Genomic DNA, 24,237 nt, shown 5'->3' on the forward strand with positions numbered 1-24,237 from the left:
TTTAAATAAACTTTTTCTAAACACAGGTGCAAAACTTTGTCACATGATCATTGTTCATAACCCTTGTGTACACTGTATATATTGAACATTTTATATATGAGACAACTAGTTTATGTGTAACTGTGCGTTTTCGTGAGTCTTATGCGTTTATATGTTAGTGAGTGAGGACTCGGACGCTACTTTGAAAACGAGCCGTGTGGCCAATGGTTCCTACTTTGTATATGTTATCGTCCTGGTGGAATCGTGCCGTTATTGTGACTCAGCGTTCGTATCGTCTTTTTCTAAACACACAGATGCTTCTTCGAAAACGTACCGCGTATACAATGGTTCGTTCTTTGTATATGTTATCGTCGCGGTGGAATTGTGCCGTCATTGTGATTCACTGTTCGTATCATCTTTTGGTGAAATATACTTAAATGCGAAGCATTTCTTGGCAAACATTTGCCACTTTGACAGCATCCATCCATTCATCCATCCGCTTAGTGCTCTCATGGTCGTTTAGCCTCCCCGCACACTGCGTCGCATAACATCGGTTCCCACGGGAGGTGGGATCTGCCGGCTTTTTTTTCTAAATAAACACACGATGCTGCAGTGCATCGTTGCTAGGGTATATTGTAGGGTTGTGCATACTAGTTTTCGTGGCCTTGGAGTTAACCGCTTTGTCGCATCTGGTCTTTGCTCACGTGGCCGCTTCGCACTCTTAATTGCTGCGGGGGACTTTTGTCTTTGGCGTAACCGGTGCGAGGCAGCGACCGCGAGACATCGCCGGCCGCGCTCTGTTTCCGCTTCTGGAGAGGCTCCGCTCTGAGCTACTGTCGTTTCTGTCAGAGGAGTTATTTCTTGGGGAGGAGGAGTTCCTTCGACAGTGGTCATATGCCGTTTCCAGTCGGTGGCTGATGGACGCGTATGGCTTAATTTTCGACCAGTCTGCTTCTTGTAGCCAGGCCATCAAAAGTATTTTGGGTGTACATAGTATGTAGGTGTCCGGGATTTCAGTGTGTGCGTGCCATCGTATGCATGATAATTTTTTTATATACACATCTCAAGGTATCCCCACAAAATTATATAAGTGCCTTTGTCACATCATCATGTAGTACATAACCATTGTGCACATTGTGTATACTTATCATTTTATATATTGTCACAATTTATGCGTAACTGTGCGTTTCCGTGGATCTACGTTGTTACATGTGAGTGAGGCCATGTGTACTCGGACATTTCTGTGAAGACGCGCCGTTTATATAATGTTTCGTACTTTGTTTATGTTATCGTTCTGGTGGAAATGTCCCGTCATTGTGACTCACAGTGTTCGTATCGTCTTTTGTTGAAATAAACTTTTTCTAAACAGCGGCTGTCGTTTTAGCAGATATCTATGCACTCAAAACCACATTCTGAGTGCTACAACTTAGTCCAAATCATCCACCAAGGAAACCTACATGCTATTCTCAGCTGTTCAAAGTCGTTTGTTTTTACATGCCTAAGCCACTGGACCTAAAGCAGTGACCCCTTCAGGTTTTTACAAGCATGCTATAGGTATCCATAAGAGAATTACCTCATTACAACTAGAAACCGCCCTCTTAGCATTAAGTAATGCAGAATTAGCACAACAACTCCTACTAAAGTCCGTAAGCGAAACAAGCAAGGCGCAATTCCCCTGGGTTTTGTTAATTAACCCCTAGTTGGTTGCCGGGAGAAATCCAAGATGTAGTTTGGCGCTTCGGCTAGTCTGTCTTGCCCACAGTGGACAGAATATGCAAATGGCAATATGTACAAAGTGAAAAATGTGTTAACTGTTCAGCACATGAACATAACAAACATGAATTGTTGTCCTGTAGGGTTGCCAAATATTTTGGACGCTGATGGACAAGGCATACCACTCAAGAAGGATTCAAAGGTTTATTAATAAAGGCCTGTGTGCACTTAATGTAATTACCAGGCTTTTAATTTAATCACGTCCAACAAAAAGGTCACGAGGTTGTCTTTCAATGGGTACCTGGCCATTGCGGAATCAGTGGCAATGATTCCGCCGTAATGCTGATCGCACATCACATCAAGAAGAGCACAGCGTTCCAATTCCACTTTCGAGGACAGACGCCGCAAGGCAGCTTCGACACCTGGCACGCACTCTCTCACTGACCGAGTGGAACTCGCTTAACTTAAGACTTACACGACTGCATCGATTGAACCCCTCACTGCAACTCCGACCTCCATTCGGACTACCTGGACGTGAATCTACGCTTCTCTGTCGCCTTTGGTTAGGAGTTGCCTTCGCAAAGGCATACTCTACATTAATTGGAGTGATCGACAGTGCAGCATACGAGGTCTGTGGCACCGAAGAAAATATCGACCACCTGCTGTGCTACTGTCCACGATATGGCCCAGAAAGACAAGAACTTGCTAACGCTCTCCAAAAACTGGACAATCGGCCGTTTTCCGTGCAGATGCTGCTGGAACCCCGCCCCCATCGCTCGTCGGCTCATAAAGTGGTGAAGGCACTTCAGAGCTTCTAAAGAACGACGGGCTTGTGTGAACGTCTGTGACTATAAGTGCAATTACTAATAGACCACACACATCAGCGAAGTCACCACTAATTTTCTTCTTTCCTTCCCTCCTCTCTCTCTCCCTGTCATATTTTTCCCCCTTTCCGATTCCTCCGGTGTAGGGTGCCGAACCGGACATTATTCTGGTTGACCTCCCTGCCTTCTGCTTCTATATTTCCTTCCTTCCTTCCTTCCCTTCTTCTAAAACTGAAATATTAAAAGTACGGAATAACGTTAGAAACCTGAAAATGATGTATTTTCCTTGGCGCGGCTGTGCACTACCTCCGGGATCGGTCCACGCAAGAGGCCGCGTTTCTACCAGAACGCTCGCCTTCGTGCCTTGCGTTCGCCGCCAGCGTTTCCCGGTAAACATTACAGTTACATAAGTTGCAGTTGCCGGGAAGCGTGAGAAACAGTCGGGGATCTCTGAATGCTATCGCGTTCCACTCTTAAAGCCGAAGCTTAAGCGTCCCCCAACTTTCCATTCCTAATGACACCAGGAAATCGAGCCTGATGCCAGCAACGCTCACAAATGTAATCGGAAGCGCACACAATGTTCTCGCACACCTTCTGAGATGTACCGTAGCGTTGAGGTGCTTCTTGTATAATGTAGAAGAATCCATTGTAAAGGCAGAAGTGCACGACTGGGCACGTGCGTTTAAGCTCATGGACTTGATTTGCGCCAATAAAACCTGTCCATGCTTTCACACTTGCTTCATAGGAAGCCTACTGCACTATCAATATGCCGGCTGTTTTTAACTGCACAAAATAAAAATACTAACCAATATAAGTTTTAGTGAGATCATCTTATCATTCGAGTGTTCATATTGGTAACCTCTAGATACGGATAAATTGAGAAGTTGTTTGCGTAATTAACGAAGCTAGGTTAACTATATTTTATAGTATTGATCTTAAATGGCTAAAGAAAATGAATAGTTCGGAGCCCGTCCTTGATATTATCAAGCCGAGCGAAGAAATTTTGATTAAACATGCTTCTGTAAGAGCTATGCGAACAAATATTTTCCGATTGAACGGCCCCGCAAAGCGTAACTGACGCAGAAAAAGAAAGTCTGTAAAGTCAACCTGACCGCACGTATCCTTTTGTGATGTGAAAAATATGGCTCCGTAAGCGTGTTCCTGGTGGACAGTCCGCTTTCGATTTTTATTAAGAGGAAGCTTTAGCTCGGGCCAAACTCCGACGCGGCCTATTCAAATACATGTAAAATGCGAAAACTTTTTTCTGAGATAACCCCTGTACCGATTTTAATGAAATTTGTTGAATTGGATAGAGCAATTTAAAGTCTAGTGACTGTTGGAAGCGGAATTTCGATAGGTCCTGAATTTTGTTACAAGGATGTTGAAAATTTTGAAAGTCTGAAAAAAAAAAAAACATAGTAGCACGAAGTTTACAAATTCATAGCTCTGCATCAAGAACAGATATCGCGGTTCTGTAAACGGCATCCATTAGATCATTGAAAGTGGACAAATTCGGCATGTTATTTTATATCTTACATAAACCAGTATATCTTACATGAAATCGAAAAACAATCACTACGCTTTAACTTTCTCTCTCAAATTCAACGAATTTCATAAAAATCGGTCCAGAGGTTATCTCAGAAAAACGTTTTTGTGTTTTATATGTATTTGAATAGGCCGCGTCAGAGTTGGGCCCGAGCTAAAGCTTCCTCTTAACGTTGTTTAATCGGAGGCACACAGTTCACAGTTTTAGTATTAATATACCAGCGAACGTGTGCCGCCGAAAGCTTGCTTGGTGGTAGAAGCGACGCATGACGCAATGATGGTGCAAGTTTAGCGCGTCGCTGGCTTGAAGACAGTGAGCTGCCGCTGTGGGAAGGAAGATAGCAAAGGTGAACAGCTAGGTAGCGGCTCACGGAGCCGTGCCGATGGTGACGGTGCCATCGTGACAAATCTGGGGCGGCGATATTGACGGATCAGGCGTCTTTTTTTTTTTTTTTTTTTGCCTTGATTTCGCTTTCAGAAAGAGATAGTGCTATAAGTGCAGTCATTCGTTCTTGTTTCGTAGATTTAAATACGGGTTTAAGTAAACTCTATATCCCATGCATCCTGGAGAGTAGGCGTAAGCGGGGAAGTGCTCTCTCTCTCTCTCTCTCTCACACACACACACAAACACACACACACACACACACACACACACACACACACGCACGCACACACACTTACGCGCGTCCACGCGTCACACACGCACAAGAATGTACGCACGCAGGCACACGGAACTACACGCACACACAAACGCGCGTATGCTCGCACACACGCACTCGCACGCACGCAGATTCAAATACGGAGACACAAACATGCGCGCACACGCAAATGCAAGTACACACGCACGCACGCTCAAGGCGTGTACACGCACATACACCCCCTCTCCTTCCCTGCGGCCTCGTAAAAACATGCGCGCGCAAACAGACTGTACACTCGTTCTGCAATAACCCTTCAAACTCCAGCTGTAATATATGGCTTTACGGTTTAAATTTGGCGCGTCTTCAAGTCAATGTGCCCTTTGCCCATAGGGTACAAAACCATTTGCACCTGTCGTGTGACATAACCGCCCATCCCCGACCGAAACACTGATTTAACGCACCACCAATGTTCTAAGTGTCATTATTGAATATGTCGTTACAAATGACATCTTATTGGCGCAGGTAGTTGACGCTTGCTGATACTCGGCTATTATATAGAAACAAAATTATTTAACATTTTGCCAATTCAGTTACGCATGTGCATTGCCGTGAAGTTCCATAGAATGGTGAAGGTGCAATGTCCAGAATTCCTGAGTATGTCCATACTACAAGGCACGATAGTACTTTTTTTAACGTAACACAAATACATGCGCATGCTTGTTATTATGTTGTCCAAGGAATAAACTCTGATAATAAAAGCGATGACTTAACAAATAATGAACCCATTAGTACGTTTTCGGAAGCAAGAATAGACAATATTTGAAAAGCACTCCTGAAGAAACCAATACTGAAACCAAATCTTGAGTTTTGTGTTAGGGCTACCTTGTGAAAGACTGCTGAACTGAGTCCTACGTGTCGTTAAATAAAGGAGGTGTCGCGCAGCACGGTATCGAACCACTGCCAGCATGACGCGGAACGATAGGTGCGAGCGATTAAACTAGAGCTGTGCACGGGCCGCAATTCTGAGCCCGCGCCCGGCCCGGGCCCTACACTACCACAGGCGGCCCGGTCCGGCCCGACGCTAAAGAAGCCTGAGTTCGCCCGGCCCGGCTCGGCCTTAGGCCGGTTTGAGGCCCGGCCCGGGCCCGGCCCGACCTGCAATAAGGCGACGCCGACACAAAAAGAAACAATATCAGGAAAATCAGTTTATTTAAATGACCTTATAATGTTGAACTCTTGCGTTCCATATGACAAAATCGTGAACATATACAGATGCTGCGCGCGCACAGAATTGTTATTCTAAGCTATTGTGCAAAAACAAGTTGTCCATTGATGAAGAGTTAAGGCAAGTGCGGCGCTCCTGCATTATGAATACAGCAGCGCTTAAGTTTCGTTCACTGCTTGAACTGGTGGCCGGAATGGCTAATAGCCTCTTAGCAAGAGCAAGTTTTGGGTACGTGGCTTCCTTGCTTTTCCAAAACTGCACTAGTTCAGGTTCCGAGCACGGTGTCGATTCTGCGGCCAAGTAATCGGTCAGCTCGTCTTCTTCAGCAATCTGGTCGCTGGCTGCGTCGCTCCATTCGTACACAGACTTATCTTCGCTTCCCAAACGCTTCCCTTCTCAGCCTTTTTACTGTGAGGCGCCTGCATGCGGTGGCTTTTCCAAAGTGTCGGTACTTAGTAGAACCGAAAACGCATTCCGAGCCTCCGCTAGCTTTCGTTTGCCTTTTGTTAGCGTTTGTACTTTTCTCCCGTCCCTGTAGATCCAATTTTTGATGAATAAATTCATTGCACTTCCTGCTGTACCTACATGCGACACGACAAGCATACTTTCGCATAAGATACGCAGTCGAGATCGGGGAGCCCGACCGGTCCGTCCGAGACATAGAAAGCCTGGGCCGGCCCGAGCCCGAGTAAGAGAATCTCCAAATGGCCCGAGCCCGGCCCGCGGGCCAGGCCTGGTCCGGGCTTTCGGGCCGGCCCGAGCCCGTGCACAGCTCTAGATTAAGCGGCTCGGCCACGGCTTCCAACGTTTCCGCGCGTGATATGCCTGAGTATGTATAGATACCACGTGAACTTGCACGATTGTGTTTCAAAAATTGCTTTTGGGAACATGGTTACGCCATGTGTAGAGAGTCCAGGTAGACATCAATCGAAAGCTGATGCTCCCGATTGCATACGCTGCAATGATTTTTACGATAGACGCCGTAGTTTTATCGCAGGTGCCGTTTTTGTCTAGAAAGTTGAGCACAAATTTTCGCCGCTTCCATAGGCTTCCATTGCAGAATCTTTAAGCGCTCTGGGAACGAAATTCTTGCTCGCCACAGCGTGATCACTGCATTTGGCTCGTGTGGATTGTCTTCCAGAATATGTCTGTCACCTGCCTTTTTCGATAATCGACCTGCAGCTTTTGTTATTCGCGAAAAACCCGCTGGTTCCATTGAAAACGCGCTAGCTTCGTGCCGGGGCCGCTTGGGGCGCTAGTTAATGCGTGTCCAGAAAAGCTCGATATGACCCCCCAAAAATCATTTGCTGCGTTGCTCTCAAGAATGTAGAACACAGACACAGACCATTTCGAGGTAGACCTATTTGTATATTGGGGGAGGGGAGGAAGAATTCCTCAAGTGGTCATGCCCTTTCACTGAACTCGCACATTATATACACCCCGATTGAAGGGCTGTGCATAACCTGACGTACACGTTGTTTGTGCTTAGAGATAATAGGGCCACGGAACCTGGCACAGATCTCGAACGTGTGATTTCCATGTGAATTTCTTTGCTGCAATCAGGCGTACAATATAGATAGAGCGCGCAAGAGCGAATGGAATCACCTTCGTGCCGCCTGTCGTTTCTACGCGAACGAAGCGGCGAGAGCACAGCGTTCAGAAATCTCTCTCTCAGCATACGCCGCACTTTGTCCAATTCGCAGATCGCTTTCAAGGTATGGGCCCGCGCGTCTCTCTTCAATGCGAAGCGGCGAGAACACAGCGCGCGAAGCTATCAGCCGTCGGCACTTTCCGTCTGCGTCGCATATCGCGTTCAAGATACGGGCCGCGTGGCGCATAATGGTTGGACGCGGATGGATAAGGCACTAAAGAGCGATACCAGCTTATAATGATCTTAAGCTGATCAGCGCACCTGGCGCCGCCGGCTGCAGTAGTTTACTTGGCCCATCAGCTCACCCTGCGCTGCCGTCCGCAGCAGTTCGTGTTGGCGCAGCGTTGTCGTTTATACCGGCCGCAACAAGTTTCGTGACATTGACAATGACACCGGGCTGCGTGGAGATAAGCAAGTGGTACAATGCTTACGCATACTTAGAGAACTCCCGGAGGAGAGTGTGCGTGGATTTTTGTATACCTTGCTATTCTCGACAATGCTTTGTTAAAAATTTGATGTCTTAAATCAAAGTTATCTTTCCGATGGAGTTGCTAGAATTAAACTTTGCTTTTGAAATGCAACAAATTTCACTCGATTTGTCTCACAGAAGCGTATCTGCGTTTTACACGTATTATAATAGGGAAATTCGGTGTTGGACTCGAGCTTGAGTTTCCTCTTAAGACGACCGGGACTATTTGGTCAGAAGCCTGTTTCTTTACTTGCTGGGCACGTCTCGGCGTCTATGTCGCAGACAGCTTTGCGGCGGTCGTTCAACCACTGGTGTAAGCAGCAATAAAGTTGATCCTGCCACTAGCGGATTCTGACCTGAGAAACACGCCGGCCTCAAACGTGTACGAAATAGTGGTAGTCAGCCACTAAAACGCCGTCTAATGCGGCGAATTTTCTCGCATTCTAATTTTACTAGAGAAGTTCGAGCAGCGAAATGTTTTTAATCGAACCAAATGCGAATACACGCAAGAAACGACCGCCGAATACGGGATCGAATATTTCTCTGATTTCTAATCAAAGTGATAGGTAATTACATGGTAAAAAAAAAAAACAGTAAGAGACGCTTTTTCTACACTTTTTGATACGTGCACGTAATGTCGTCTACAACTGCATGTACTTCCGGCTAACTGAGTACTTTGCGAACAAGAAACAACTGATTCTGTTATCTGATGCACCAAGACAACGACAGTAATGAAACAATAAAACAGCACGACGCCAGACTCACGTAGAGTGTTGTGTTCATCGAAAGGGCCAAGTTTAATACTACAGGATCGCACAGTGTATTCAAAGGATACAAACGCGACGAGACTGACCAAATAATAAATTACTCAGGCTAAATAGACACAGTAAATCTGCATATGAACTGACTAAAAGCGAATTGTTCTTATGGAATGACTGAGAATTATTGAACGAAAGTTACGGGCTGCGTGCGTTTGCTCAGATAACGATGCTTCTACGCAACTATCAATGGTTATCATGCAGCAGAATTATTCGAAACAATCCTGACTTGCATCGAGCGGCCTTTCTTCCTCAAGGCTCCAAAGGTGTCATCTCTCATACTCGAACAAAGCGAATATTCGTCAAAGTCAAATACTTAATTTTTGTATCGGTAATGAATCGAATAGCAAAGATTATCCGATTTGTATTTGAAATTTTGAATACTTGCGTCATGTAAGTGCTTACCTTGTAGCACTGCGGCATTGTAAGGACATACCACATTTGATAACTACGAATAATTTGCCCAAAATTGGTTCTCGCAATGGCGGACACGGTATAGAAATTCCACCCGTTCAACCCCAGGCTCAGTTTGCCGGTACGGTGCAATGTCCCCGTAATTTTTGATCAAAGCTCCTAAATGCTTAGTCAGAGTCGTGACAGAGTCCATGTAGGCGAAGGTGCACAAGGCCACAAGCGGTCGCCACGGCAAGCACCCACACATTTTGCCCTGTTTACCGCACTTACACTTACTGCACAGAACTTTTATCACACTTCACACCGTTTGCGTGGCTCCCTTGTACTCGACAGAATGAACATACTTCAATATTGTCTGCATAAACTAGTAGTTCCACATGGGCTTCATCTACCGTGAAGTCCCAGAAGTTGGCATTTGTTTATCCCATTGAAGCTGAACGATTCGATATACCGAGAACAAATGCGCCGATAAAGCAACTCCGCAGTGGTCTGAAAAGAAAAGCCATAAGGAAAAAAATATAATCATAGCCATTTCAATCTGGAATTGCTAGAGTGTCTGAATCAAATCACGTTCGGTGGAATATTCGGAATATTTATGTTGTTGTCCCGACATTCTAATAATACACGCACGTATTTGAATTTTGTAGACATGCGTGCCTTGAGAGAGAAGCTTCCCGAGTACGCCGTATATCTTGCTACGACGGGCGTGCCTCTACGCGGAAGTTGTCCCTGGAACGTACGGGCGCAATTTTTAGCAGTTAGCCTTCGAATTGCTTTTCTTGCTTTTGAATTAGCAAAAGAACTCACTCACAGATAGTACATTTCAAAATGATGTCTTTTGCACAAGACTTCGCATATATGATGGGGCACATTGCCGAAGTACCATTGTCAACGCGCACAATAGGATCGATTGAGAGACGCGCACACAAAGGCCACACGTTTCATACACGCCAAACGGTATTATCCGCCAACGCCCGGGACTCGAGGCTCAAGACGTGTACAAAGTGTCACGTGAGGAATTTCCGCCGGCTCAAAGCACGTTCATTCTGCAGCATGAGAAACTGAGCTTATAGTTTACGAGTAGTTCCACTTAAACGCGAAGCGCAACAAGGATCCTAACACGCAGGATCTAGAAGGGCAGGAAACGTTTTTCCTTTTTGCTTAAAGCTCAGACCCGCGTAACTGAATAGAAAGCTTTAGAAATAAAGGCGCGCGGTCGAGAAAGATTCATGGCAGCAAGTTCATTGTCGGAAACCTTCAAGCTTCCCACATTTACGAGACATTGTCACTCTGCTTTATACGTCTGCATTTTATGTTCACCTTACTGGTTTATCGGCTCTAGTGACGACCGATGGGAAGTATTGAAAACTGCATGTTCTGCCGATGTGTCGTTTTCTTGGGACGCATCCCGATTTCGTCATCTCTACGAGAGGGAAACGTGGAAAGCATGGCTTCCTCGCCTTGCGACTACGTACCATGGTATATGCAACTTTACCTCACAAAGGTTGCTCTCGTGATTTTTGTCATGGCGCTTCCATTAGCTGCTAACGTAAGTTGTTTTTACTCGTAAATACTTGACTACAGTAATGTATGCTTAACATGGATTGCACGCACCATGGCGACCAATCGACTATGGGGCCGGACACTCAATGACTGAACTGTTTTGTAATTTCCGGAACTATGCGTTGATTGAAAGAAACGTTGTCATTTAGGCGATCTGGAGTTTGACAACCGGCATGATAACCGGATTGATATGTCGGTGCGTTGTTTTTGCTACGCAGGAAAGTTTAGCTCTTGCGAAGACATGGCATCAATTAGAAGAGGGACAAGCTGGCTTAACCGAAGTGACCTCAAATAAAAACATGACACACAGTGCGTGCAAACACAGAGGGACAACAAGAACGACGAAGACAAGCGCTCAAACAACCCTGCTCAAATGACAATGTTGATTTCCCCCTATGTCAGAACGCGCACGATAAGAAACTCTTTGACGTTCAAGGGGGGCTAAAATCGAACGATTCGTTGCTTAACTGTAAGAACTAGCATCTAGGAATGTCACATTTACTTGCATGTCACATCTCAGTCACATAAAGGTCACAGAGTTGTTTACGCTGCGAATGCGCGAATATAGTTTTTCTTCATTTGAAAGGTGTTGACAGTTTGCGGAGCAATTGCAGAGAAGAACCTTTCACGACTCTAGCTGATGGGGACATGTCAGAGTCATAAACGGCAAACCGCGTGGATCGTAACTGGGTAGTCGCCTCTCTTCGCAGTCGCTGGCAGTAGGGCGTTACAACGTGTCACCGTACGGTGCGCTTTAAGAGGGGCGTATGGTCTGAATTTTGTGACAACGTTGAAAATAAATGTCTTAGCGAAATACAGCGTCTGATCGATTTATTTGGAATAAATAGAAAATGCTGGCAACTATTGACGCACCGGCTTTTCCACAAAAATGCGTCTATGGTTGAAGTGTCATAACGGGAGACGGTATGAACACGGTGCGGTAATCGAGCATCTTTTGCAAATGTGCATGAACAGCCCATATAAAAAACACAAGCAAAACGGCATGCTTTGCAGTTTCTGCTGTCAGAAAGAAGTCAATAGGCTAAGAAAAATGCGCAGGTTGGACGCCTTCTTTTCTTTTTTGAACCATGAGAACGGCAGGCTTTTGATGTGTTCGCTGGACTCTGATGCCTGACGTTGTTTGCTGCCTAGTGCTTACGCACTCTTGCGGCTTTCCACTTCTTCGCAACATCTGAGAGCTGCGCAAAACGCATGTCAGGAATGTAGGCTAATTCACAGTCCCAGGCAAGTTCGCTGTACTAAAAGGATTCCTGAGGCGAGCAGTGCGAAAATTAGAATAGATACAACAGCAGAAGGAAGACGAATCCAGCGCTGCTCATCTGAAGAGTAGAATACCATCTCGCGCAGTCAACCATCCTGCTAAAAGGATGTTTGCCAGGCTTGGTTCATGGATCCTCTCGAAGCTCAGCTTCGCTGCTCCTAGTTAGAACAGCTTATGAGGGCATGTTGCCCTCTTTTTAGTAAGTGGGCGGCGCATCAGGGATGGTCACTCTTCTATATTCGAGGCCAGGTGACTTTTATTACACAACCTAATAAACAACGTCATTGCTGTTTTTACCCAGTGCCGGAGCGATGCTTGGAAGCCCTACTTGGGAGCTTGGACTATATTTTATCTGTACTCTGGCGTTGTCGGGTCGTTTTTAATGGAATTAGTGGAATTGCTATACCAGTTGTCTTTCCAGCTACCGAGATAACCCTGCAAAATTGAGGTCCGATGCTTAACACAATGCAGTCTCAAAATATTGGCCGATCGCAGACTAATACGTAAAACCTCGTCATATAATGCCACCTCACATATGCCTCTAAAGCACACCGATCTGTTAATAGAATGCTGAATTACACTTAACGGATTCTTCAATTGACTTCATTTTCTTTGATTGAGACATTCGGTATGCGCCACTGGGGGTTTGCCCTCCTTTGGCCAATCATTCAATATGGCCGGGTTATGTTCCACTGTGACAGAGGACGTGCAGAATTCCGAAATGTTGCTTGATACGTGTTGCACTTTCCTCTGCATACTCTTATCGTCACACTCTCCCCTCAACAAACAGCATACACCGTTCTCGTTCTTGTGACGTCACTGTATATATATTTATACATCTCACACTGTGCATCCGCCTGACTTGGCGCTTGCATTTCGACATAGCTTGTGAACGATGTAATCCGTGAACATAAAAATTAAATGACGAAATAGTTGTGACCTTCGATGTGAATAAAGAAACATTCTATGATGTTACGCGTTGGATGTTCTCAAAGTAAACAAAATTGTACGCATCGTCATTAGTTGAGAAGCTCTGGATTAAGCCATTAACCACCAGACAAGAATTATGCAGATACAACACACCCACCAGAAGTTATGTGAAGCAAAGGTTTAGCAAAACAGTTAATTGCGCATATACTTGGTCAGCAGACAAGGAATATTTAAGCCAGTTCCCTGGCACTTTTGTTCGGACCACATATAACCATTGCATGTATGTATGACCACAAATATATCTACCGAGATGGTGACCGATGCAGCACCCAGCAGCCAGACAGTCGTGCCCAACCGACACCACCTAGATAGCACAAGGCCTCTTCCCTCCGATCCATGACGCCATGTTACCTGTCCCGACTGCCACAGAATCTAATTGGATGCTCAGGAGTAGGCAACAGTGATTTTGACGTCACCGCTTTCATCATGCCAGCCTTCTCAATGGAAATTTTGGGCCATGTAGCGTGACCTCATGGATCGGAGTAAACATGCCTTGTGCTAACTAGGTGGTGTTATCCCAACCCGGTAAACGAGGCAAACAAAGCTTCGCTTTATTGAGAAGTCATTGAATACAATCGCCCGTTCCTGTAAGAGGTCCGGCGCTTTAGGCATTCCTGTGAGCCAAAACTATATGCCCAGGTTGAAGGTCGGGGTTCGTTCTTTTTAATTACTAGATGATAGGTTCCGCGTTTAAGCTAATTATGTAGAATGCTGATATCCAATGGGACCTTTATTTCTCTCTCCGCAGAAAATGGACACTAATTTTAACCAAGCCAGTGAGTGAGACCTTTATTCTTCAATGGTGATTTCACAACGCGATCGAAATAGCCGGTTTTCTTTAACGACAACGAATAATATTTCTGCATCAGCTGCAGCGATACGATGAAAATAATGATGATGATTTGGTTTTTTTATGTAAATAGCGTATAGTAAATTTTCTGCAACTCCAGCGCCAGTAGAACCAAACTTACGAGTTCGCGAGCGTGACGTAAGCCTTTCAAATACCACCTGGATAACCCTCTCGTTTCAGGTGTTCTTTGTGTCATGCTCAGTCGAGAATTAATACATTATGGGAACTCACATAAACATCATAAGGATAAAAAGAGAAGCGGGCTAGCAATTGTTTCTTGTAAATGTCACAATTACCACCCACTTAAAAAGGGGGTAAAGAAAATGCCGGCAGGATCGAACTTGGTTGACGTCTTTGCAAGCAATATATAACCTGTTGCGCATTACGATAAGAGACGCACTGCAGTCATTGATGAACGCAGTCCTCGGCCACCATGGTCGACCTTGTAGAGACAGCGGTACCGTTAATCAGCGTTAAAACGTGTTCAGTCGCAAGGCATATGGCGTCCCTGACGTGGCGCGAACGTGCCACAGCGCAACAGGAGGAGGCGATACGTGCCGCACATTTCTTATCGTTGCCAACGAGGAGGCATCGAGCGAAATGAACCATCGGAATTTTTTTATATGTTTATTTAAGTAATTTCTAATGAAAACTAGTGACATGTAGTGCACCCAGAGGGGGAAGAGCCAAAGAAAGTTAACGCTTGAGAAAAAGAGAATGTGACATCCCAACAGATCACACGCACAGCGCCAGCACTCCAGATCAGAGTGCAGTTCCGTGGTTGAGATAAATTCTAGTACAACTTTCTGAGCCTCACAACGAGTTAAAGCACGACCTTACGCAAGCAATAAATCATTGAGTGCAGTTCGAGCAATATTAAGTTGGTGGAAGATGCTCCGCCGCACGCACCAACAACTGTTGAACGTTGGGCATTTCAACAGCAGGTGCTCAAGCGTTTCACTGCAGTGTCCACAAGTCGGGCACGAAGGACTCGGGGCACGTTCTTGACGGTGAAGGCCGTGTGCTACATCAACGCACCCAATGCAATTTTCGCAGTAGGGACCTATTGCGGGGGATTGAAAGCACTGACACCGATTGTTGCAGAGTACGATCCCTTGGCGACACGTTCATCCGGGTGCGAGCGTTATAAGTGGCGGCATATGAGGCTATCGAAACATCTCGAAGGAAAAGATATCTACCCAGCAGCAACGATCGGCTTTAGACCCGGGCTATCCACCCAAGACGCCATGAAGCTCCTCAAGCATGAGATCATTGACGCACACACGAGAGACGCGAGAGTAATCCAAGGCTATACCTCGAAAAGGCATTCGATAATTTATCACATGACTACATACTCGACACGATCTCCAACCTCGACCTCGGCACGAGACTCTACGCTTATAGAAAATCGTTCCTGAGCGACAGAACGGCCACCCTCCGTCTAGGGGAAATCAAGTCCCAGAAATACAAAATCGTCGGCAAGGGCACCCCGCAAGGTTCTGTCATCTCTCCGACACTTTTTAACCTTGCGCTTGCCGGCCTAGGCAAGAAACTGGATCAAATCGAGAACGTCAAATACACGATATACGCAGATGACGTAACGCTCTGGGTTCCCCGAGGTAGCCTGGGATCAGTTGAAAGCGCTCTGCAGCAAGCTATCGACGCGATCGAGGAATACCTCGCTCCCACCGGCGTGCGGTGTTCGCCTGCGAAGTCCGAGCTGCTCGTCTACAAACCATCGAGAAGCGGTCCCAAGCCAAAGAACGAAATTAGAGACACACACTCCATTACTCTCAGAACAAAAGACGAAGGAACCATTCCACACGTCAGCAAAATCAGAGACCATGGGATGCTCATTGAGAGCAACGGCTTAAACGCCGAGACAGTGGAGAAGATCGTGACAAAGTCGAATAATGCCTTGAATCTCATACGACGCGTAGCAAACAGAAAACACGGCCTTAAGGAAGAAAATCTCCTCAAGCTAACACACGCCTTTGCGCTATGCCACTTCACCTACGAGGCGGCCATGCACAGATGGAAGGTAGCGGAGAAGGACAAACTCAATGACAACTGAGGAAGCTAGTCAAACTAGCGCTGGGAATCCCCAACAACACCGAGACAGAGCTCCTGCTGCAACTGGGGGTACACAATACACTTGAAGAAATCACCGAAGCTCAAGAACGGGCTCAGTGGACAAGACTCTCTGGAACCAAACCGGGTAGAGAAATCGTAGCCAAAATAGGTCATGATACCACAGTAATGGAGAATCTATATCAAAGCGTTCCGACGGACACACGCAACTCCTACACGGTTCGCCCACTCCCACGGAACATGAACCCCGCGCACAATTAACCCAGAAGGCTGGCACGCGGATCATTCATCCTGCGCGAAATACGTGATAAGAAGATCCTAGCCTGTTTCGTAGACGCGGCACAGTACCCGACCAGAAAGGCTTTCGTTGCCACCACGATCAATAAGCAAGGTCAAGCCACAAACGCTCTCACGGTCAAGACCCACAAGTCCGAGATATCAGAACAGGTCGCCATCGCACTCGCGCTCACGGACCCGACCAGCACCCACGTCTACAGCGATTCACGCTTGGCCGTCAAAGCCTTTCAGAAAGGAGCAGTTGCAAGCCAAGTCTTACAAATAATCAATAGATCCGCACCGCTGCAGCGTCACACCATCTGCTGGTTCCCGGCACACTTCGGAGAGATCGGGGATGCCCCTCGCAATCTCAATGAGATGGCTCACAGGAGCACGCGAGACCTAACCCTCCGCGACGCCACGTATTCTGGTCGTGACCATCCCAGCGAGAATGGGGACCCTCCCTCCGCATACAACGAGATCACAAAGCACTTCTATCTAGACCGCAGAATATACAACACACCTCACAATAAGCTCACCAGGCCTCAAGCCCTCACGTTCAGGATGCTTTAAACAAACACGTACCACACGCAGAACAGACTACATCACTACATGCGTTACCTATACAAAACATCATATTGCGAAAATTGCCATAGCACACTAGACGTACATCACTTGCTCTGGCCTTGTGGTCGGACCCACGCAAACAAGGATCAAGACTCCGCCAGGCTACAAGAAGCATTCCGCAGCACGGACCAGGCGGAGCAGCTCTGGCTGTCCAGCGAGCCCGCGATGCGGCCAGGGAGTTACAACTCCTGGTCCAAACGTGGGAGTAGCCCACTCTATAGGACCTTGCGCCTCGTAGCTCGCAGGACCTTTCATTAAAGTTATTCCATCCATCCATCCTTATGAGGCAGTCGAGCGTCGTCAAACTTGCATGAGATGTTATGGGTGAAGCTTCTAGAGCATCAGCTGCATCGTTTCCTGAAATACCGATGTGCGATAGTGCTCGCTGAAACATCAGTGTTCTTCCATCAGATGAGATTCAATGGGCGACCTTGAAAACTTAAAATGAGTGAGTTGACACTGGAGAAGCGGCTCAGAGTCCCGCAGGAGTCATTTAGGAACCCAGCCTTTGGCAATTTAGGATGTGAGATAATATACTTCAGTGACATACTGAAGCTTAAAAGTGCGCAAGACGTCTTGGGCATGCAGAGTGTTTGATTGTTCGGAACGCGGGATCATTGTTTGAAGAGCCACTTGATGATCTTTCTACAGATGAGGCACCACTCGACATGGAACATTGATCAAAGACAAATCAATTGAACGCAGCAATTGCCGTTGTTACTGCTGTCACATTAGAATCTAGAAGTTAGAATCTAGACGCAGAACTCGGCGGCTTTGTCTGTTTCACAAGTTCTATAACTCGCAGCTCGGCAACTCTATCATCCGTCCAGCTTACCGCACGTCATACTGCGCAAGTAATTTGAAAGCCATTACTTACCCGCTTCACGACCGCACTTCAGTCAACCTTAGTTATATTATTGTGCGTATCTACATGGGCTAGAATGACCTCCTACCTGACGGCATGTACACACACTAATCCTGCTCACTTCAAGTGGATAATTGAAGATTGTGTTTGGCTCAAACCTACTACCTCGTGAAATACCTCTTCGATGCTGTAGGCGCTCAGTGAATGAATGAATGAATTAGTTAATGAATATTTGTTGTTATGTTTTTAAGCGCAGTTTTTTGCCTCTTCCCACCCCTTTGCGGGTGCTGGCTGCTGTATTTCGCGACTGGCCGGTCCTGGATATAGTGTAGACCAGCATTGGATTCATTCATTCGTAGGGTTTAACATTCGAAAACAGATCTGGAGCAATGAGACGTCGTTTTGGAGGGCTCAGAAATAATTTTGGCAACTCGGTGTTGTTTAGCGCATGCCAAAGTCTAAGTAAACAAAACGAATTACATCTGCGTTCTTGCATTTCACCTCATCTAACAGTCAAAAGTTAATTTGGCAATTTTCACTAACTAGTGCGTTATTTAGCATGTCTCGCGCGGCCTCTAGCATTCGCCACCACTGCCATAACGGTTCATGAGAAGTCATACTACTATCTCGAAAAAGCTACTATACTGAGTCTCCGAATGCATTATATGAGTATTGCAGGTTGTGGCGAATTGGGGCCAAAGGGAAGGATATACAACGGCAAGCCGATCACCAAGGAGAACATGCCATGGATAGTAAGTGAATCTTCTTTTCTTTATTATTGTTCCTATTCGTGAGATTTGTACCCAGCGTACGCACTTGCATGGAAGGTTAGGGCAGAAAAACATGCTTTGAGGCAAAAAAAAAAAGAAATAGCAAAATAAGCTGGGAACGATGGTGCTCGTCATGTTTGCTTTTTATGCAAATGACAAATACTGAAGGAAGCTGTGTACTACGGAATGGTGGTAATGTAGCTGGCAAATTAGTTCTGCGGAATCCCGCAAGGTGGATGAAAGTTAATGAAAGGAAAAAAATAAATTGTTCTTCATTCAACTGTAGCGGGAAGCTATATATACAAATAAAATCCATACATATGCAACGCATACAGATTTCCAAGAAAAAGAACTTCACAGCTGAAGAAAAATTCGCCCTCGTCTGAGGTTCGAACCCGGGACCAACGCCTTCCCGGGCGGTCGCTCTACCATCTGAGCTATCCGGGAGGCTAGCAGACCGCAGAGAGAGGGTAAATTAATTGAAACCTCGAAGCACTAGGGCACTGACCATGACACATCAGTTCCGTGGAGTCACGCAATAGGAGAGCTCGTGAAAGGGGCGAGAATTGTCATCCACCTGACTGTAGCACGAATTTACAAAGGAAACCTACACAGGTTTCCCAGTGACTTGCGAGCTTCGTCCTCCAGTCGGGTGGATGCTATATTTTCCCCCTTTCTTTCTTTTTGTTATTGATATGATATAAGGAGATGTCGACGCACAATTTAAGGCGCCGGCTGCTCCTTATCTCTTGAATGGTTCCATCATACAACATACAGGGTTCAAGGTTACATATGAAATAATCGTTTCACAGAAGCACCAGGACTTATCACGCAACGTTTTCACAGAAAGACTATGATGTAATAAACACATAGTACATACAATGTGCAAGGTAAATGTGTCCACAGTTATGTAGATAAAGGTCTCAAAAATACAAACGATACTGTCGCCTAATGACAGTCTCTAATCAGCGGGTGGTAGATTCATCGTGTAAATGCATTACCACGTATAATCACAACAAAACAGTCAACATAACATAATTCACAAATACATGCATATATACAGCGACAATGAAATTAAAGGAACAATAAAAGCGTTAATAACGTCCAACAATGCCGCTGTCTTCGAGAAAAGTCTTTAGTGCTCTTAAAGCGCTCTTCTGCAAAGACGTTGTTGGCCAAGGCCCCAAAAGTTTCTTTAAACTGAAAGGTCTGCGGTCTAACTTAATTAGGGTTGATTTAAGTCGGCATCTTGGTGTGTCGTGACGTGGGCAATATAGAAGGAGGTGATGTATACCTTCGTCTACAAATCAACAATCACATTCGGGGGTTTCCACACGGCCAATTCTGTGTAAGAAATGCTTTGTGTAGGCAGTGCCTAGCCTTAATTGATGAATGAAGGTTTCTATAGTTCTGTCTAACGATAATGAAAATTTGAATTCACTGAACGGATCAATATGGTATAAGTCCGAGCTCTTGGAATACTGGTCAAACCAAGTGTTTCTACACATTTTGAAAGACGTTGTCCTTATAATGCAACGTAACTCATTCTTTGATATTGGGACCGGGACCACATCATCTTTGAGGTGTGCTTGTCGTGCTGCTTCATCGGCTGCTGTGTTGCCTGGAATGTTACAATGCCCTGGTATCCAGTGAAATGCTATTTCATGTTTCACTGCGCTTGCTTTTGTGAGGTTTTTAAATGTCTCGTATATTATACTATCACTGAATGTTTTCCCCTGTTGTGCTGCTGAGTGATGTTAGAGCCACCCGTGAATCGCTGAAAATTACCCATTTTTGCGCATCTCTTACTGACAATATAAATTTTATCACACATCGGATTGCGAACAGTTCAGCCGTTGTGGACGAAGTCGCACGAGATAACTTAAATGATTCGCGTTTGTTGAGGTGCGGTATAATGAATGATGAAATTGAAGAGGTTGATGTACTGGAGCCATCTGTATAGGCATGTGCGTATCCTGAATTCCGCATATATATCTGGTAAAGTTCCAGCTGTTGAGCAGCTTGAATGAACATGTCTCTTTTTCTGAATATCCCGTCTACTGACAATTCGATTTTTGGAAGTGTAAGCAGCCATGGAGGATATTCGACGTCTGAGTTCCAAAATTCATTTCGTGGCAGTATGTTAAGATTTCCTCGAATTTCTATATGAACATAACTCTTATCTCTTTTCATTGTGTCTAGAGCCAATGGGTGACTTTCATGCTGTGTTTGAAGACGAAAATAATGTCGGCATGTTTCTGTAGTTCGCATAACTGGAAATGGTGATTGGCGAGCCTCAGCTATTACAAGAGAGCTAGAAGTCACTCGTGGGACGCCTAGACATATGCGTAGTCCTCTAGCTAAAGGTCTTTGAAGTCGCTCTTCTGAAGTGTGGCAAAGTCCGCGTAATACGGGCGCGGAATACGCAATTTTTTGTCGTGTTAATGCATTGTAAACAGTCTGCATGGACGATACTGATCCGCCCCATGATGTGCCTGCGAGTCTGCGAAGTACAGTCACTATGGCATTGACCTCGTTCTCGAGTTTTTTTATGTGGGGTGTCCAGGATAGCTGCCTGTCAAGCATTATGCCAAGAAATCGAGGCTGTGTGACCATCATTAGAGGGTGTTCTTCCAGATTAAGGGTGAAATTTTTAACTGCCTCCGAGTGAAGGGCAATACAGCTGTTTTTGCGCGTGATAGAACCATTCCTCTCTGTCTCAAAAATTGGTTAATGACATTTATGCTGTCTTGGAATGCCATCTGAAGTAGTTGAGCATTAGACCCAGATGTCCGAATACACACATCTGCACACAATGAAAACTTTAACTGTGATGGCAGTCTTCTTGCTAAATCAGCCATGACGCAGTTAAAAAGTAAGGGGCTGAGTACGCTTCCCTGTGGTACTCCCTGTTTGACAACATGTTCAGCACTCTTTCCTTCACCCATCTGAACAAATATTTTGCGACCTGATAAAAATTCAGAAATCCATCGCAAGGACCTGCCAGACAGTCCAAATTCCAACATACTTAGCAGAACATGAACGTGACTAACAGTGTCAAATGCCCTCTTGATGTCTAGGAATACTGCTATCGTCATGTTTCCACGTGCACGCTCGTGTTCCACACAGGTTACTATATATAATATTGCATCCATTGTGCATCTATGTTTCCTAAAACCTACTAAGTAGTTGGACAACACGTCGGTTTCATTACACCACCATTGAAGTCGCGCGTCAAACATTTTTTCCATTACTTTGCATAAACAACTTGTGAAGCTAACTGGGCGGAAGGATTCAAGGCACAAGGGGCGTCTTACCAGGTTCTAAAATTGGTATGATTCGAGTGACTTTCCAAGAGTCGGGTACAGTTTCTTCTATCCATAAACTATTATATATGTCTAAGAGAGCATTTGTACCTGTCGGTCCGAGGTTTCTTAGCATATTGTACGTAATGCCGTCGGACCCAGCAGCACACTTTTGGCGACATGATTCAATTGCACATTGAAGCTCGCTTAATGTGAAAGTATGATCTAATTGAAGATGTTGGGCCCAATAGCAAGCAGTAATTTTCTGCTTAGCTAACACTACCGAAATATCAAATTCTGCACATTGCGATAAAAAAGCAGGTCTGGAAATAAGCTCACAAAATTCACCTGTGACTATTATCTCACACGTGTCCCGAGCTACAGCGAGAGCACGAAATGGGAAGCTCTGTGGTACAGGTCCACTTAAAGAACGAATTACTAGAAAAATTCGTGGGACAGACATGTGAGGAGACAGCGTGCCGCAGAAATCGCGCCAGCGCTGCTTGCCTAAATTTTCCATGCGTGTGCGCATTACTTTGTGTATTTTCTGAGCGTTTCTGTATCCTTCTACATTTCCGCTGCGTCGGTATGCTCTTTCGTATCGGCGTCTGATGGCTCTTAGGTGTTCATACTCTCCGTCAACTGCAGCATAATCTTTTGGAATGTAGACCTTCTTTGTGCTTATGTTCATGTTATTCTGCAAAAGTTCTGTAAATGTTGATTAATTTGATGCGTTAGGCGGTACCGGAAAGCTTGCCAGTTGGTTAGTCTGCTACAACGCCTGATATAGTGCATGCTAGGGTGATCTACAAGGATGGGAAAATGAACACTTCCGCGTGTTTCCATATCTGTTGTCCATCCCACACCATTCACTAGATCATGTGAACACAGGGTAACATCTATGCAGCTTGAATAATTATACCCACGAAGAAATGTTGCCGACCCATCGTTTAAAACAGTCAAGTTGCATTTATCTATGGCGCACTCAATAACGTTACCACGTGCATCACAATGATCACTGCCCCAGAGGATGTTGTGTGCATTGAAGTCGCCACATATAAATACATTAGAATGAGCTATTTTGAAGATATCCACTAGCGCTTCTACTGAAACCCCGTTTGAAGGCTGTAGATATAGATTAATCACTGTTATGCAGAGCTTGCCAAAGGATACTCTACATGCGATGAATTCCGGGAAGTCTGAGTCACTGGACTGAATTTGATAAGATGGTAGGTCTTTTCTGACGCACAGGAGCACTCTGCTAACAGCACCTTGAGGAGAAGTCTTGTATATCACATAATTCGAGAGGCGAAAGTCATCTTTGATTCCCGCCTTTTGAATGCAAAGTATTGGAAAGTTGTATTGCACAAGCAGTTTACGAAAGTCAGCACACTTCCTTCGAAGACTGTTTGCATTCCACTGAAATATAGAGACATTTTTGTAGCGGTTATTCATGTACTGCCTGCCGCAGTTTCGGCCCGGTTTGTTGACACAATAGTGCTTCCAGAGGCAACAAGGCTTTCATTTCTGGTAGGTTGTTTGCTTCCGGCAGAGCAGATAGGATTGCCTGAAGAGCTGCGAAAAGCATTGGCAAAATCAGGTGTGTCACCGATGCTGTGGTATGTCCGCTATTAGCTGGTGTTACTTCTGCAGTAGATGCGTAAGGTCGCTGAGAGAAATGCGTGCGAATACTGGAGGTTTCTTGTGTATTACTTTCTGCCTGTTGTCGACTGGGTTTCCGTAGCACTGATGCATAAGACTGGGCGCTTGAATGTGATCCTCTTGATTGGTCTCTCGATTGCACTGTTGGTTGTTTTCTAGAGGAGGGATAGCTTGTCGGTGCTCTTGGCTGTGGTGGTTCCGGTGCTCGCCGAGGTGGGTGATCTGGCACTGGATGAACAATCTCAAGGTTCGGGGCGGGTTCATTGCGTCGCGGTTGTCTTCCATGGATAAGTTCATGTCGACGCATTTGTGCCGCCGCCTTGTTCTGAGGGCAGCCTGAGAAGGAGGCGGCATGGTTCCCCGCACAGTTCGCACATTTAGGTTGAAGAAGCGACTTGCACTCCTTGTGGTCATGATCTTCTGAGCAGATTTTGCATCGACGTGTGCTGCGGCAGGTTTTCGACATCTGCCCAAATCTCTGGCAATTATAGCAGCGAAGTGCTGGTCCTAGGTATTCCTCGACAGGATGACTGGTGAAGCCCAGGTAAATTCTTCCTGGAATAGGGCGATCGTCTCTGAAAGTCAGAATTACCGAGTGAAGTGGATGTGACTTTACTGCTCCATCTTCTTGGCGGGAATACCTTATCTGTCTGCTTGCCGATATAACTCCTGCGACTTTC

General features: G+C 45.6%; 1 protein-coding gene across 1 annotated transcript in view; it reads left to right on the plus strand.

Annotated features, from left to right (window-relative positions):
• The first annotated feature begins 18,276 nt into the window (after nt 1-18,276).
• Nucleotides 18,277-24,237, plus strand: part of LOC129380629 (trypsin-7-like) — a 37,559-nt gene continuing 31,598 nt past the window's right edge. Inside the window, exon 1 of the mRNA XM_055062230.1 lies at nt 18,277-18,572. Coding sequence (XP_054918205.1) covers nt 18,477-18,572 — 96 coding nt within the window. The 5' untranslated portion in view covers nt 18,277-18,476. The remainder of the gene's footprint in view (nt 18,573-24,237) is intronic.

The sequence above is a fragment of the Dermacentor andersoni genome, chromosome 10, assembly GCF_023375885.2.
Source record: "Dermacentor andersoni chromosome 10, qqDerAnde1_hic_scaffold, whole genome shotgun sequence".
Classification (NCBI taxonomy): domain Eukaryota; kingdom Metazoa; phylum Arthropoda; class Arachnida; order Ixodida; family Ixodidae; genus Dermacentor; species Dermacentor andersoni.